The sequence below is a fragment of the Megascapheus bottae genome, chromosome 16 (assembly GCF_031878675.1).
Source record: "Megascapheus bottae isolate mThoBot1 chromosome 16, mThoBot2.hap1, whole genome shotgun sequence".
In the NCBI taxonomy this organism is placed as follows: domain Eukaryota; kingdom Metazoa; phylum Chordata; class Mammalia; order Rodentia; family Geomyidae; genus Megascapheus; species Megascapheus bottae.
In genome coordinates this window covers 44479395-44497063 of record NC_143524.1, presented here as the reverse complement: position 1 = coordinate 44497063, position 17669 = coordinate 44479395, and the positions used below count along the sequence as shown (strand labels likewise).

Genomic DNA, 17669 nt, shown 5'->3' with positions numbered 1-17669 from the left:
ATTATTAAGGTATTATACAGAAGGATTACCATTTCACAATTCAGGTAATACATACATTTCTCTTCAACTTAATTTTTTTAAGGAAAAGTAGGCACCATTGAGATGGACTTGCCCAAGTCCCAAGAATGTCACTGTTAATAGGAAGAAGGAAACCATGAGAACCATCTGCAGGCTTAATGTTTAATCAGATTAGTTCACCTGATTTCCTGACAGTGCCCCTTGGAGAAGGGGATATTGCATGGCTGGTCTGAGTAGAAATCCTCACAGGAAGGCTGATCCCAACCCCTGGAGACCCATATTACTTGTGTGACTTCAGGTTTTGCTTTTTGAGTCTGCCTCTTCTCCTTAAGAAGGAAACTATCATCTCTTACCAGACCAGACTTTTAGCTTTCCAGGTTAGCAAACTCATCTTTTCCACCTGGCTTTGCACAGCATACGGATCGGTAAATACAGAGCAAACTGAACTAGCATGGTTTATAGAAATGGTAATACACATGCAATTTTTTTTCCTGGTACCTGGGCTTAAACTCAGCCTCACATTTGCTAGGCAGACACTCAACCATAGGTCAGAAAACCCTGAGGATGAGAAGGACCTAATGTGTGAGGTGGCTGGGGACTGAGCACTCAAACCACCACTGCTGAAGTTCTTCCTCAGCCTTGTCCATCCTGGCTCCTGACATTACAAACCTGGTAGCCATTTGCTCAGAGTGGGGTTAATAGAGGAGCTGCCACATGTTGCACAGGCCTAAGTTCAAGTCTTTCCAAACATTTGTTCACAAAAAAAAAAAAAAAAAAAACAAACCTAGTATTACCAGGCCTTGTCCTGCATACTGAAGATAGAATTTGAATGAGACCGGGCCGGGAGTTTGGCCTAGTGGTTAAAGTGCTTGCCTAGCATGCATGAAGACCCGGGTTCGATTCCTCGGTACCACATACATAGAAAAAAGCCAGAAGTGGTGCTGAGGCTTAAGTGGTAGAGCTCTAGCCTTGAGAAAGTCCAAGGACAGTGCTCAGGCCCTGAGCTCAAGCCCAGGACTGGCAAAAAAAAAAAAAAAAAAATTTGAATGAGACCTTACTTCACATTTCCATTACTTGATAGGAGTCAGTCAGGTAAACAAATTGTTCAAGTGTGCTACGGTGACACATTCAGCAAGAGGAGGGACTGCCATAACTCAGGGGTATTTTAGAAAGAGATAAGAACAAGACCTTACCAATGAGCCTAACCTCTTAGGAGCGATGGCTCACACCTATAATCCTAATCACTCAGAAGGGTCAGATCAGGAGGATCACAGTTTAAGACCAAGCCAAGCAAAAAATTTACAAGACTGCATGTCAACCAATAAAATCTGGACATTGTGGCACTATAGTATAAACAGGAGAATCATTATCTAAGCTGACCTGAGCTAAGTGTGATAATATCCTATCACAAAAATAACCTAAGAAAAAGGGCTGTGGTTGCAACTAGTAGTGCACCTATCTAGCAAGCATGAGGTTCTAAATTCAAATACCATTATTGAACAGAAACAAAACAACACCTGTTGGCCTCTGGGCAGTGCATTGTGGCTATACACCAGAAGTAAGTAGACTTGGGAGAGATGAGGCAAGGCCTGGTTGTTAGCATTTTAGACTAGATTGAAGCACTGAGAGTTTGCCCTAAAAGCAAATAATGTGAGTTTTCTCTCTCTAAAATGGTGGTAGCTAGACACTTGTGATTTACACCTGTAATCCCAGCTATTCAGGAGGCTAAGAACTGAGAGTGGCAGCCAGGCAGGAAAGTCCATGAGACTCATAGCCAATTAATCACCACAAAACTAGAAGTGGAGCTGTGGTTCAAGTGTGGTAGAGCACTTGCCTTGAGCAAAAATAGCTGAGAGGGCTGGGAGTTTGGCCTAGTGGTTAAAGTGCTTGCCTAGCATGCATGAAGACCCGGGTTCAATTCCTTGGTACCACATATAGAAAAAAGCAGGAAGTGGTGCTGAGGCTCAAGTGGTAGAGCTGTACAGCCTTGAAAAAGTCCAAGGACAATGCTCAACTCCTGAGCTCAAGCCCAGGACTAGCAAAAAAAAAAAAAAAATAGCTGAGAAATAATGCCCAGTCCCTGATTTCAAACCCTAAGACTGGCACTAAATAAATAAATAAATGTCATTGGTTTGTACAAATTAAATTAATCGCACACTACTTAGCACAGTTCCTATACATAGTGTACAATAAATGTTGACTGTTAAAAATGATGCAATCAGATTTACATAGTATTATTATAGAGGACAAATTAGATCACAGAGAGACCAGAAGCCAGAAGATTAGGAAACTTGCTCCAATAAGAAATAGAAAAGGTTTGTCCTGAAGTTTACAGTGCCACATGAGAAGAATGACAAGGAATATCCAGGGATCACTCAGAGAGGCATATAAAGATTAATTTATAGAGAGTAAAGTAGAATGTTGCTGACTGCCTGTCAGACCCCTGACCTCCAAGTAGGTTGTCACAAGTTGCTAGGTAGGTAATGTCATTTACTGTGTTAGGGAACAGCACATAGGTTTGGAGAAAGATGGATATGTGCCTGTGGGGCATCCAGGAAAATGCAGATGGGCATTTCTGGAAGTCAAGACAGCAAGAAGGTTCAGAACCGGGTGACTCTGGAGAGGGAAGGAGGAAGCAAGTAGAACCTATGGGGAGTTTCAGGTTACAGCTACACTCTGAAGTGATGGGGGATGAGTGGAAGGTAGATGGGCACGTTTCCACTGGGATGACCTTGGAGTTGCAGGAACAAGCTGGAGAAATGGTTAAGAAGAGCTAGTATAAGCACCTTTCCTGTATAAACCATTTATGCCACAAAAAGTGAACTTTCCTGAATTATGCATGTAATAAATGAAAACAAAAGGAATCTAACATTAGAAATGTAGAGCTGAGATTGGTCCCTTTACTAATAGAGAATATTCCCATGTTTCATAAACTGAGGACAGAACTTGCAAGCTAGATAATGGTCCTGTTGGTGCAGGACGCACAGCAAGCAAAAGATGATAGGTGGTGAGAACTTCCACGCTCAGACCTGGGACTGACACATCCCAGCGATGCTGTTCCTGTCCCCCAAGTCATGGGCTGGCTGACTGCCGGACACTTTCCCACTCCATCCCCAAGCAGACATCAGCAGAAGCAAATAGACCCTGCTTCATCTGCACTTCAGACTCTGTCTAAGGGTTCTTTCCACTTGTGACCTCCATATCATGCATCTCTACAGGAAAATCAGACTTTACCTGAAGCTGGACGTGGGTGCCTTCCATTCACTCAGTAGGTATTTATTGAGCACTTAATCTGCCCCAGCCACTGTGATGAGACAAGAATATAGTTATAAAAAGAAAAGACACATCTCTGCCCTCTTGTAATTCAGAGTCAACATGAAAGAATGAGAAAATAGAAAATCTGGTAAGTTAATTTGAACCAGAACCATACTTTAGCTACATAAGCAGAAACAAAAAATCAACATAATGGGCTGGGAATGTGGCTCAGTGGTTGAGTGCTTGCCTAACATGCATGAAGCCCTGGGTTCTATTCCATATAAGCAGAAAAAGCCAGAAGTGGAGCTGTGGAGTGCTAGCCTTAGGCAGAAGAAACTCGGGGATAGTACCCAGGCCCTGAGTTCAAGCCCCAAGATTGGGAAAAAAAAAATCACCACTAGTCATAGTCCCCAGCATCACAGACCCCTCAGTTAAGCTATCTAGGGCTCACATCCAGATTAAGCTGAGCAGCTGTACACTGGCCTCCTTTCATAGGGTTGTCATTTCTGAAAATTTGAGAGAACAGCCAGGCACAGGGCTTTCTTCATCATCAGGCACTGCCAGTCCTGCCCAAGTTGATGCCCTTGGAATGACCTTTCCACCTAATCCCTGTCACTGATTTCCTAGGTCAGCTTTTAACCATTAGTCCCTCAGCAAATCAACACTTGCTAACCTCCTAACCTTGGGTGCAGCTCTAAGCAGATACTAAAGTAACTGAGTATAATAAGGGTCATATCAGACTAATGAAGCATTCTGTGTTATAGATAATGCTCTGGGATGTAAGGAGAGAAGTATCACATGGCCGTGATGATGAGAGGGCTTCCTAAAGGATTTGAACTGACTCATTTGTAGGAGCAGGTAGGGTCTTCCAGTGAGAAGGAAACACATGAGGCAAGAATAAGTGGCAGGAAGAATAAGTGGGAGATAGCATGAGTGGTATGTTTGAGGTCAGTGGAGATGCTAGCCTGGAAAGGGGGTAGACTCATGGGATTTTTGTGCCTTAACACTCATCATAGCCCAGAGCCCATTGTGGTTCCCAACTTCTTTTTGCCTCCCCAGCAGCTGGAGGCCTCCATGAGGATGCTCTCTCTCACTACAGCTTTGCCACCACCAGCAGCAGATCAGGTAAGAACTGCCACTGACTTCCCCCTGTGTACAGTCAGCATCTCTTCTCTAAAGAGCTGAGGGCTGTGCTAGATTGTCTTCCTGGAGAAGCTTTGGCAGAGATCACTCCTTGGCCTGCACTGAACAAATCCTGTAGGTCTAGTCCTATGCTGGAAGCTCAGGAAATGTGAGGAAGGTAAGAGCAGGACCTTGCCAACTGAGACAGATAGGCAAGAAACAACAGCACACAAAAACAAGAGCCACCTAAGAAATGCTTATGAGTACTACAAGAACACCAGCTAAACCAAAGCAGGTGGAGGTAGAAGACTGCACAGATGCATCCTCAGGACCAGGCAGCCAACTCAGGTCTGGATAAGAGGCTGGTAATAAGAGTATGTGCCACTGTCTGTTTATAAGACCTTTTATAACCCTTCATTCACCCAGAGAAGCTGATAAGAACATGGTATAATCCCAAGGCTTCACTTTCCTGCCCTATGTTGCAGTCCTGTGTTGCAGGTGGCAAAAAAATAACTAATTTTCTAATCAACATACGCTTTTTGAGAACTTACCCTGAATCAGGCATTACACTAAATGATTAATTTGCATGATGGCTCACGCCTATAATCCTAGCTACTCAGGAAACAGATCTGAGGATCAAGGTTTAAAGCCAGCTCCAGCACAAAAGGACCTGAGACTCTGATCTCCAATTAACTCTAGAAAAGAAAATGGGGCTTGGCTCCAGGACTCAAGGGTAGGGTGGCAGTCTTGAGCTGAAGATCTCAGGGACAATACCCAGACCCAGAGGTAGGGGAGTAGTCTTGAGCTGAAGAGCTCAGGGACAGTGCCCAGGCTGAGTTCAAGCCCTATGAACCACAACCACAAATGAAAAAATTTTAATGAAAAAATTTTAATGAAAAAATAAGACAAGTAGATTATCTTCGTGGAGATTAATTCAGCAACAACAACAACAAAAAGTATGCATTCAGGCATGGTAGGTAGTACATGCCTGTAATCTCAGAACCTAGGAGGCTAAGATAGGAGAATCTTAAGGTTGACATTAGCCTGGGGGGTGAATAATGAAACCATGTCTCAAAAATTAAGTTCACAGGTAAGTCAAGCTCAGAAACAAAACCTGCATATATGGAACTACATTAAAATATAACGACATGATAACCTACATCAGACTCTGGGCATTTGCACATAGTCAGACCAAAGAAGGATACCAGAAGGGGAGGAATCCAAAGGTGTGACTCTATGAAACTGTTAAAATACTATTTAACAAAACAAATTCCAGGAAATGGAAATATTGGTTATTGGTGGTGGTGGTGGTAGTGGTGGTAGTTGTGTGTGTACTTTTTTCTTCTTTTTCTGCTTTTTAGAGTAGAGAGCAAAGGGGAAGCACAGGAAGGAAAGGGAGAGAAGGTGAACATGCACTATGTGGAAAATGCAACTAGTAAGCAGGGATGAGAGAGGGAAACTGGGGAAAAGTGAAGGAAGGGGTGAAATTGTCCAAAAGAGGAATGTACACAGTACCTGAGTGGTAAAATGATAATCCCTCTGTACAGCAGCCTAATAATAATAATAATAAAATTATATTTTCAAAAAAATTAAATTCGCAGAAACAGTGAGTAAAAGATGCTAAGGGGATCCCTTAGTCTCTGAGGAGGCCATGTGCAGTCTGAAAGATGACAATCAGATAGTGCTTTCCATATACCTGCCACCATTCCAAGCACTTTATATTAAATCACCTCTTTCAGCAGCCTGATGAGGCTGTGTGTGTGTTCTGAGGTCTTGGACTTGCTAGCTAGGTACTAGACCTCAGCCTTATTGTTCTTGTTTTAAAATGAGGAGACTGAGGCACAAAGAGTCTAAGTATCTTTCCAGGTCATACAAATAGTAAATGTTGGAGCCAGAATTAGAACCCAGAAAAAAATCTGTTGCAAAAATCTGTGTTTCTGATTGCTACACTATATGAGGCTAAGTCATCCAGGGCCACCCAACCTATAATTGCATCTCAGTTTGTTACGGTTCAGAAGAGAAGCCATCAGATGGCTGAGCATTATGCTGGTTTCCTTCCCTGACCAAGTGGATGAAGGGTCAGTGAGTCATGTGCCGCAGGAAAGGGGGTCTGTGAGCCACTGTCTGAACTGCTGAGTGTAACTGCTTTCCCTGCTTTTGTGTTTATATCTTTATAATGTGTCTGTTCCCCCAGAGGAAATGCTGTCTTTAGTCTTTAACTATGAGGTACAAGTGTGGGGAGGGGCAAATAATTTTTGCCTCATTTTTAGAAGCCTCATTTTTAATGTGTGTAGTGTTGTATCCCCATATTAATTTTTTGCTGAAAACATGTATTTCTTTTCTTAGTAGAGCCGAAGTCCTAAAGGAAAGCAAGAAAATGAGGGGATGGTCTGCACAAACTTCAGACCTCTTGGAGGAACCATGGCTGAAGCCATAGGCAGGGGTTCCAGCAGCTTTCCAGGCTGCCCCAAGGTCAGGGCCCTGCAAGTCAGCTGGGCTATGGACTGCAGCTAGATGGCTATGACAGATAGTGCCATGGTGGCTGCAAAGCTTGCAGTGAGTGTTTAAGCAAAATTAGTAAAAAGATCTTCAGGGCTGTAGGAGGACCTGGAAGACGCTGTAGTATCCTCCACTGTGGTTCACTGTGAGCTCAGGTTATAGTTTCCATGGTGGGGCAAGGCCTTCTAGGCACGCAGTTCAAATTCAACAAAGAATTGAAACATTGAGCTGGGATGTATCTCAGTGGCAAAGTGCTTACCTAGCAAGTACAATGTCCTGGGTTAAACCCCAACATCAAGAAAGAAAAGACCAAAAAAAAAAAAAAAAAGGAATTGAACCCCTAGAATTAGCTACTCAGGAGGCTGAGATCTGAGGATCATAGTTGGAAGGAAAGGCCATGATTCTTATTTCCAATTAACCACTACAAAACCGGAAGTGACTCAAATGGTAAAGTAAAAAAGTTCAGGGACAGAGCCCAGGCCCTGAGTTCAAGCCCCATGACCAACAACAACAATTGAAAACAACGGACTGGAGACACAGCAGTGTGGTAAATCACCTGCCTGGCAAGTCGATGGTTCTGGGCTCAAACCCTAGTACCACCAAAAAATAAGTGTGGGGAACAGATGTCATTGGATACAGGTAGCCCATTCCACCTGCCATAGTTGGCATGCCCTTGGCCTGTTTCCCTTGAGAAGACAGACCTATCTAGTTTTATAGTTTAGATTGTAAAGGACTCTAAATTTGCTATTATGTTATTTCTATGACAAAACTGCAATTAAACTAATTTAAAAGGGAAAATAAAATTTTTTTTCAATTAAGGCAAGTTGAGTTCTGAGACAATACATCTTATATATTTTTCAGCCCTTTTCTTTTTCACACATAAAAACACATTACTTGCTGCTGTCTGGACCACTTCTCTCCCTGGGACTTCATTCTGGGTCCTAGTTAGGGAAAACAGTTTTCTCATGGTCTGCCCAAAATTGTCCCAAACTCAGCCCCAGAAGGGCCACAACAGGAAACCTCAACAGATATAACATGCTTGTTAGCTTTGTCAGCTTAAGGGGAAGAAAAGGAGACGATAACAGTAATAATTTACATGTAAGATTTTCTCTTAAGAACATTTCAACCACCTTGATTACTTCCTGTAGTATTTACTATTCATTGACTCCAAATCCTTAACTTCAGTTTGGACTTCTTTCCCATGCTACAGACACATGGATCCAGTTGCATCCAAGATACCTTGTCTTTGATATGGGTCTCAGGAACTAAGGGGGTTCTTTTTGGCTTCCAAGTCCTTTCCAATCTCTGATTTTTTTAACCAAGTTTAATATATCATCATTCTGAGCCAGATGCATTCTAACCACATTGCCCCAAGTAAATGCAAGGAGGAATTCTGCAGCGTGGTATCAGTGGGCGGGCCAGGCCAGGAAGGTAAAGCAGCTTCTCCTTGAGTGGAGGCCTCTTCCTCTTCATGTTTTATTGTTTTGTTTTGTTTTGCCAGTCCTGGGCTTGGGCTCAGGGCCTGAGCACTGTCCTTGGGTTTTCTCAAGGCTAGAGCTCTATTACTTGAGCCATAGCACCACTTCTGGCTTTTTTCTATGTATGTGGTACCGAGGAATCAAACCTGGGTCTTCGTGCATGCTAGGCAAGCACTCTAACACTAGGTCAGATTCCCAGCCCTCTTCATGCGTTTTTGAGGCATCACTCCTTGGTTCTCTTTCCTCATTGACTACTTAGCCTTCTGTGTTAGGTCACCCCTCACTTCCTACATCTTGACATAGTGGTGCCCATGCCATAGTCTTCATCCTGATCTATTTACCCTTCCTTTGTAGGCAACCCCAACCAGCCTCAAGGCTTACAGTTCCCTCTGTGAGCTGAAGTCTCCCAGTTGTATATAATCAAAGACACAGAGACATTGAACCTTTGTGTTCCTCCCCTAAGAGTATCATACTCCTTTGATCTCACTAGGTGATAAGGGCTGACAAAAGGAGAACACTATGCAGTACACAGTTCAGGCAGAAGAAATTAGGAGAGCCAAACCTCTGGCCTTTTCAAAGGATGAGGAAATGACCTCAGAGCCTGACAGACCTCCCACTGTCCTCAGATGCATCAGTTACCTGAGTTACAAGTGCTGGGCAGTAATTGTAGGGAGGGCCATGTGCAATTTTGCATGGAGAGAAAATGAAAGAGGATCTATGTGTGGTTTCTCATAGAAAAACGAAGAGAAGGGGCCACTTTTCCCAGGTGGACCTAACGTGTGACTACCTAGCGTCCTATATAATTTATCATGCCCCAGTGTATTTTAGATCTAGCTTCCATATATGAGAAAAAAAGCATGAGTTATTGTCTTTCTGTGACAGCTCTATTTTTAAAGTGCATCCAACTCTGACTATTCATCATTCCCACCTTACCTCCATCATCATCTCTCACCTAGATTATTTCAGGAGCAAGTTAGGCCTTTCTGCTTCCCTGCCTTTGGTAACCCATCCCCCATATAGTATCTTGTTACCCTTTCAAGAGGGTAAACAAATAAATTATGTGACTTCTCTGCTCAAACCCTCTAGTAATTTTTCATCAATGATTAGAAAAGCCAGAGCTGAGCCTAATAGACAGGCCCGGAGAGGAAAAGGTATAGTTCTAATTGGTAGTTTAGGTAAGTGTGTAAAACCACCAAGTGCTAGAAATAACAATGTTGGATGCTCCCTAGGGAGCCTACAGTTCTGTAAGATGTCAGCTTTCAATCTAAGCTACCAGAGACTCCTGCCAAATCCCTGTCATGTCAAAACTAGACCCGGTACCATGGAACTGGCCTTCAAAAGTTCTAGTTTTTGAGGGCCAGGAGTTTGGCCTAGTGGTAGAGTGCATGAAGACCCGGGTTCGATTTCTTGGTACCACATACATAGAAAAAGCCAGAAGAGGTGCTGTGGCTCAAGTGGTAGAGCTCTAGCCTTGAGAAAACCCAAGGACAGCGCTCAGGCCCTGAGCTCAAGCCCCTGGACAGGCACCAAAAAAAAAAAAAAAAAAAAAAAAAAAAAAAAAAAAGCTCCTACTTCTTATAGAAACACTGGCGAGCAAACTCCTCATGAGCTTTCCCAAATAGTATTTATCTATATTAGCACTTAAATAAGACAAAAGCAAATGTAGAGATCATCAGAATTTGGCAGCTGGGAAGTACTAGGAAGCCCCAGGCTGAAAGGATTCAGGAATAAGATAGGAATCATAAGCAAGAACAAGAAGCTACCTGACCTCAGAGCCTCAGCTTTTCTGCCCTGCCCTAGGTAGACTATCTTCCTATAAGATGCGCCCTGTCTTGTTCTGTTGCCTCCTACATTAAGCCCTGGCTCTTCACATTTCATGAACAGTTCTACTGTTAACAGATAAGGGGTCTGGGGTTGCTCTCCATAAGGAATGTAGGAGGCAGGAAATAGACAAAGTCAGGCATAAATATACCCTGAGGCCTTTGAGTTATTCACCCACTTCCTCCCTGGCTTTCTCTCCTCCACTCAGCCATACCACACATATCACTAGGAAGGGAGATACTCCAGGCCAGCAGGTAAGCTGAGAGTTAGCAAACTTGGGGTTTTGCCATGGTTCTGCTGTGGGCTTTCTTAAGTCTTGAATAATAATGTCTCTCTTCTGTCCTACCAGATAGTTTGGCATAATGGTTAGAAATATGACTTCTGAATGCATATTGCCTATCTTAAAACTTAGACTTGCTACCTCCTAGCTATAAAACCTGGGGCAAGCTTCCTGACTACTTCCTTTATCTGAAAAATGGTGTAATAGCATCTGCCTCCTACATTTGGTTGTATATTAAGTAAGATATGCAGTGTGTATAACACAGTTCTTGGCACATAATACAATAAATGTCATAGTGTATTAGCTTCATTACTTTTATTATTATTATCCAGATGTCTTCCCTCCTGAAACGTGTATTGAAGAGGAGGGAGGTACAGACATTGGAAAGAAATGCTGACATAGCAACATGATCCAACACTGAGAGTCAGGGCAGGGGGCAACTTGGAAGGTAGGCCCTGCATGGCAGCCCTGGAAGTATGGAGAACAATTCCCTGGGCTGTGTGCAATTCAGATCTAAAGGCCTAGGACAAAATACAACCCACCCAAAAGGTAGATACTTACTTAGCCTTAGCCATTGCTGCCTATCTATGAATCTTAAGGCTTTGGATTTCTTTTTTTCTAGGAGCCTAAAGAATTTTTCTCATCCATGATTTACTTTCCATAAAGTAAAGATACATGAAGATACACAGTCCTGGCAGAGAAATCTAGCCTGCACAAAACCACCAGATCCAATCAGCAGGTGGTCAGCTTTACTTTTCTCAGCCTATATTCCAGACCTAATGGCTGAAGGAACTCACTTTTGGAGCAGGAAGCCATGACCTTCCTTTCTTTATTAAGCCATCAAGTCCCTAGTCCTCCACCAAAGTCTAACAGGAGACCTAAAGGGCACAGGCCATAAAGGCCACACAAAGCTTGGGAAGGAAATAAGCAACCTGGCCAAGGGTGTACAAAAGTCAAGGGAAGCAGCCAGAACTAGCCAGTACCAACTCTGGCCCAGACTGCAAGTTGGCTCCTAAGAAGGAGCCTACAGACCAGCTGCCAGGTGCTGGGCTCAAATCCTAAAGCTACTGAGGCCAGCATGTGGGAGGAACTGGAGCTCTCCTAACAGTGCCACTTTAACCCTTCTCTGAAATTGAGTTTTCAGCCCTCCTGATAGCAGGGTGTGGAGGGAGCATGGAGGTAATGAGAAGCCCAGGCTTCAGGGTAGGAAAGAACAGTGAGCTCAGAGCAGATCAGCCTTCCTACCACTAGGTGGGGAGGGTGGGTCAGGTCTGGATTGACCTCAGGGTTGGGCTTCAGTCAGTATCTAAATCTCACTTCCCTCTGCTCACAGCTGAGGCCGCTAAGTTTGCTTCTGTCTTTAACAAGGAAGTTGAGGACTGTAGCTGCCACCCCAGGGGAAGGCAGCCAGCCAAGGGGGTAAAAGTTGAGTGAGACAAGCAGCTCTATGGAGTCCTCACTTGTTCTCTGAGGCAGCAGCCCACTGGCTGCCCATCCAGAAGTAGCAGTCATTTACTTTCAATTTTTTTTCGGGGGGGGGTGGGGGATGGAGTGGTTGTGGGGCTTGAACTCACAGCCTGGAAGCTGTTTCTGAGCTTTTTTTGTTCAAAGCTAGACTCAGCCACTTTGAGCCACAACTCTGCTTCCAGGTTTTTTTCATTTGTTTTTGTCCATTGTGGGGCTTGGACTCTTAAGCGTCTGGACACTCTCCCTGAGTTCTCAGCTCAAGGTTACTGCACTACCACTTTGAGCCACAGTGCCATTTCTGGTATTCTGGTGGCTAATTGTAGTCTCACAGACTCAGTTAACTTGAGTATCATAGACTTTCCTTCTTGGCTGGCTTTGGACCACAATCCTCATATCTTAGCCTCCTGAGTAGCTAGGATTGCAGGAGTGAGCCACCAATACCTAGCTACTTTCAATTTTTTAACACTAGGAAATTTGGTTTTCAGTGATATAACGCTGAATCAGAAAACTGTTGAGCAAAACTGTACCCCTAATCGCAGCCTAGAGGCTCACTGGGCAGTATCATGGGGATAGCTTGGCTGGCCTGGCACTGGGCACACCTTGGAGAGGTGCTGACCCCTGCCCTGGGCCTGTGCAGTGTGACCTGTCTGAGGCAAGAGCATGGAGGCTCTGTTGTACTGTGGTGTCAGTCAGGGTCAGTCTAGCTCCTTTATCTTTTAAAAGATAAGGGCTATGACCTTGGTCATATCTGCATTCATGTAAGACTCACAATAGACCTGGATGAGAAGATCAGAGGGGACATCTAAGCTTGACAGTGAAGACACTAAGACCCAAGAAAGTGTCTTAGTCTTAAGCAAGCAGGACAGTTGGGTTGGGACATAGACCAATACTCCTTCTACCCTATCTTTTGAGAAAGACAGGAGAATACCCCCAAGCAGGAGGAAGAAGACAGGACACCTGTGCCCAGTATCTACTAGGGTCTCTGGCCTGATCACAGGGCTCCATCTGGGGTTGTAGTGGAGGAAAACCAAACACAGTGGCTGGGATCAGATCACATTTCAGACCAGAAAGGCAGGACCCTCCCAGGAGCTTTTGGAGAAGAGGCTGCCTCACAGGGATTGGGCAAAGAGGCAGTGAAAACCAAACCCAAAGCAAAAGTGAGTTCCCCACCAAGCCACTGGTGAAGAAATGATAGAGACAAGACTAGGAACAATTCCACAGGCAAGATTAACCTCTTGATTTGTGGGTCTCTGAGAAGCTCCACATTTTTCTTCCACTACCACACCTTAAGCTTTCTATGTCTCCCCAGCAGACCTCTGTCTTTGTCACTGACAGCTTCTTTAACAATTTATTACCAGAAAAAACTCACACTCATGGCCTGGGTATCCATGTGTCTAGAAAAAAACATGTTCTTGTGTGTGGAAAGGAAGGATTTAATAGAAGAACTGAGTGGACAGACACACACTCATCCCTGCCTACTAGAAGGGCCCTTACAGGTCAATTCTTTGAGGTTTAAACAGCCTCCTCAAACCTTTAAGAAACTGCCTTCAGCAGCTTCAACCCCTCTTCTGCTGCCCTGCATCCCACAGTCAGCCCAGCCTATCCCTGCTACCTTGCCAGCAAAGCAGTTCCTCAAGCTAAGCCTTCAGTCAGCATATCCTCTCCATCATCCTACGATCAAAGTCCTCTTCCAAGGATTCCACCCATTCATGATACCCACTGCCAGGCTCCAAGGGCCCTGAAGATCCTGCAGCTCTGACTATTCTGCTTCCAAACAAGCATGAAGTATGCTGGCCATTTTCTGTGCCCTCCACCAAGCAGGGCTATAAGAAGGGTTAGTGCATTTGGGGAATCCTGGCTCTGAACAGTTTTTCTCTGCCCAACCCTTAGGGTAGTTTGTTTTGAGGTAGTAACCTGGATGAAAGAGAAAGTCTTTGCTACTAGCCATAATTGTTTCTAAACCTTGCCTTGCCCTGTGCAAAGAGCAAGTCCTGCCCCTAGCCTGGACCCTGGGCCTGAACCACACAGATAAGGCTTCCTAAGTCACTGAATCTGGGTGTGGGTGCTAGAAGGTTGGCTGAGCCAGCCACACTGGACTCGACCCAAGGCAGATACTCCACAGCCAGCAGCTGCAGACCTGTGTTCTTGCCCTTCCACGAATGGATAGCCTTGCTGCCAATCCCACTCTGTTAACCCTCCTATCTTAGATCCCAGCTCCAGTTCTGTGTGGAAGCCTGTGTGGACTTATCTCAGTACTCCCAGGCACAAGCATCACCCTGTGACTGTTAAAGAGCAGTCAGCATCTGCTCCCCTCGAGCTTGAGCGTTCTGGGGAGGACAAGAACCATTTCTGCCTCTTGTTCTTGGGAGTTGATCTGGTGGAGCAGAACCTGAGCTCCCAAAGGCTTCATGAATCACCCACAGAGGACTGTGATGTCATTTCATGAACTGAGATAGTTGTTACTTCTCACATTGAGAGCAAGACCCAGCAAGTCTCTCCAGAATGTAAAGATTCCTCTTCTGGTAGATGAGAAAACAAAGGTCTAGGTTTAGAAAGGGAGATAGAAAACCAGGTTTTTAGACCTATTTTTCCCATGTGGCTCATAATTGTCTCCAGCTGGGCTCAGTGGCTCACGCCTGTAATCCTAGCTACTCGGAAGGCTGAGATCTGAGGATTGCAGTTCAAAGCCAGCCCAGGCACAAAGTCCGTGAGACTCATATCCAGTTAGCCACCAGAAAACTGGAAGTGGTGCTGTGGCTGAAGGGGTAGAGTGGTATCCTTGAGCTGAAGAGCTCAGAGAAAGCACCCAGGCCCAAAGTTCAAGTCCCATGACTGACAAGACAAAAAGAAAACAAAAAAAAACTCCTTAGGTCCTTTTCATTGTAATAACAAAAGAAATAGGAAGTGATCTACAGCTGGTGACCCCAATCCATACTACAGCCAGAGGACTGGCATGAAACTTGGGCCACTTTTAAACCCCAAATAGTTCACTCTTCCTGGGTTTGAGAGTAGAGAGAAACTTAAGGTGCCGGCACATGCAGGTACTCATGACTGGTTCCACAAGGAATCCATGTTTGCTCCAAGACGCACTCTCTTCACTGATTCAAGCCTCGTCACTGTGGTTGTCGGTGTACACATTCACTGCTCTCAATAGCTTCCCAGCTCCCATCTTGACCTGGCCTTGGTAGAGTCACATGGATCAGAGCCAATCCATGCCAGCAGTGCCCAATGTGGAGGGAGGAAAGAGCAGCAGGCAGAAACTTGCCTCCCTACCTTGGGGTATTTGAAGATGCAGCTGCTTCTCATGTTTTAGAAGAGAGAAAAAAAGGTAGCCTTTCTTCTTCCCTTGTAGCCTAGGCCTGCCTCAAGTTAAGCTGTATATTTGGGCCTTAGCTATGAAGCCTTGCTCTACATGGCTTGTTTTTTCTATGGTGTGGTGGACTGAGGGCCTGCTCGGCTTGTGCATACTTTCCTGACATTTAGAATTCTCTTACTGGGAGGGACCCTCGGGAATGCCCAGCTACCCACTTTTTCATGGGCAGGAAGCACTCTTACTATTATTCCTATTCTTCAGGCAGACCTGTCTATCACTGAGATCTTAACTCTGTCGTCCGAAGACAGGAACCGAGTTCTTTTCGTTTCTATCTTCCTTCCCCATAGTACACATTGAAAAGGCTGAGGAAAGAAAAGAAAATCACAGAAACAACTCTGGCTAGGCCTCCGTTTCCTGTTGTAGAGAGGACTTAGCCCCAAACGATAGGATCTCCACCAAGGCTGATGGATCTCGGTGTCTTGTTTGCAGGGAGAGGCAGGGGAGTGTGGTATGCTGCTCTTTTAGTGCTCCATCAGCAGCACAGGAAGGCTTCAGCTCATGGGACGTGAGACATGAAAGAGATCTCCACAGGACAATGTGTGCTCTCCAGGTTCACCTGGGGTGAACCACCTGGAGTAGTTGCCGCCCTCTCCCTTCACACTGTCCCTTTCCCAACCAATCTCCACTGGGCTCTGCTCTTGGCTGGCTGAGAAGACACAGGAAGAAAGAAAGGTGGTTGAACAAGTGAGAGAATCAGGAGTTTGGAGAACTGTGATGAAGTCCCAACAGATACAGGCAGCTCAAAGGCAGCCCCAGTGATGCTTATCAGCCTGAGACAGGGAAATGTTTAGGAGCAAGACAGTAGCTTTGTGCTTTGTGTCACTGGAAGCTCTAGGAACTCAAAGGGCTAAGCAGAAAGTGGATTATTCACAGCATCTCCCCCCAAGAGTTGGATATGATCCTCAGGTCACACATCCTCAGCTCAAGACAGGGACAGGTTAGAATCATGAGATGAAAAATGCAGCTTCATACTTTTTCTGGAGACACAGAGTGCCTGAGCTGGGTTCCTCTCTCAGCTCTGCTGCTCAGAACGAGCTGTAGGACCTTGGGTTTATTCTACCAGAACTATAACTTCTTTATCCACAATATGAGGAAATGATATACCTGCCTCATGAAATGGAGTAAGGCTTAAGTAAAGCATAAGCCAAAGCCATCCACTGGTAGTGCTACATGCTAAGTGCTAACCTGGCTGACTTCCTCCTCTCTAGGACACAAGCGATGCCACCAGGGAAGCCCTCTCCCGAAGGCCTACTCGCCCCAGACCTATCTCCCTCCCTCCCAACCTGCCTGAAGAAGAAACACGCAGGATCGCACGGATATTTTCTTCCCGGTACTCCCAGAAAGACTGAGGCAGTCTGAGGAACTCAGGGGAAGAACCCGCCTGCCCACCCTCCCTCAGTCCTGTTTTGCAAGAAGTACCAGGTCTACTTCTCTCAGGGCGGTTACAGCCCTGAAAACACCACCAGTCTAGTCCATGGACACCTGAGGCCCATTCAGCCCATACTGAAGGGGTGTCCCAAATCAGCCCAGGGTCCATCTGCAGGGACCTCCACCTCTTCCTTCTGTGCTGAAGTAATGGCTAGAAACAAAAGGGATTCATTCCAGCACCTAAGCAGCTTACCTGTCTTTTGACCACAGAACCTAAACAGGCATCTCTCCACAGAAAAGCTCCTTTGAGTGTCTTCGACACAGCACTGGCTGACCTGAGCCCACCCTCTGCCTGAATAGATAGGTTAGACTGTTTTTGCCTTAAGTGATGGGAGATGGGAATAGATGCATAGATGAGGAACTTGTAGGATCACTTCCAGATCGCTTTGCTTAAGAATAAGGGTATTTTATAGATATAAATTATTTTTCTGCTCTATTAGATTAATCAATAAGGGACTAGGAGGAAATCACCTGTAAACCATATCTGATTGTCTGAAATGTAACCATGTTTTTAACTTATTATTTTTTACCCAGCTGAAGGTCATTGTCCTTGCCTTTGTTTGAATAAAATCCTATTGGTATTTGTATTCATGCATGAGTGTTTCCTTGGTTGGCCACTAAGATAAGGATGTACTCAAACAGCAGAACACAAAGGTTGATAACCGTCTAGTCCCCTGGAGAAGCTCAACTAGAACCAGGGGACCAGGGTTCCCAGGAGACTTCTGACTTTACCCAAATATTTTATTGGTCCAGAGTGACATCAGTATATCCTTCACTGGTTGTGGTTGGTTGGTTGGTTGGTTGGTTGGTTGGTGGTTTCAGTATAACTCTTTCTTCTCTGGTTCTTAAGATCTGCAGTTCTTGAAATCTGGAAATGAAATGGAAAAACGTCCCTGGAACAGGTCCCTCTGCAGCCCCTTGTTTCTGT

At 44.9% G+C, this 17669-nt stretch overlaps 1 protein-coding gene across 8 annotated transcripts in view; it reads left to right on the top strand.

Moving 5' to 3' along the window:
- C2cd3 (C2 domain containing 3 centriole elongation regulator) overlaps window positions 1-17328 on the top strand; it is a 96325-nt gene extending 78997 nt beyond the window's left edge. For 5 of the 8 annotated variants that reach the window (XM_090348405.1, XM_090348404.1, XM_090348407.1 and 2 more), the window contains exons 32-33: window positions 4290-4398; window positions 16522-17328. In XM_090348405.1, the coding sequence (XP_090204531.1) occupies window positions 4290-4398; window positions 16522-16662 (250 nt within the window). In that variant the 3' untranslated portion in view covers window positions 16663-17328. Of the gene's footprint in view, window positions 1-4289; window positions 4399-5478; window positions 5693-5756; window positions 6642-16521 lie in introns of those variants that run through there. The other 3 variants (XM_090348410.1, XM_090348409.1, XM_090348411.1) reach the window with 3 other exon arrangements.
- Window positions 17329-17669: the final 341 nt, after the last annotated feature.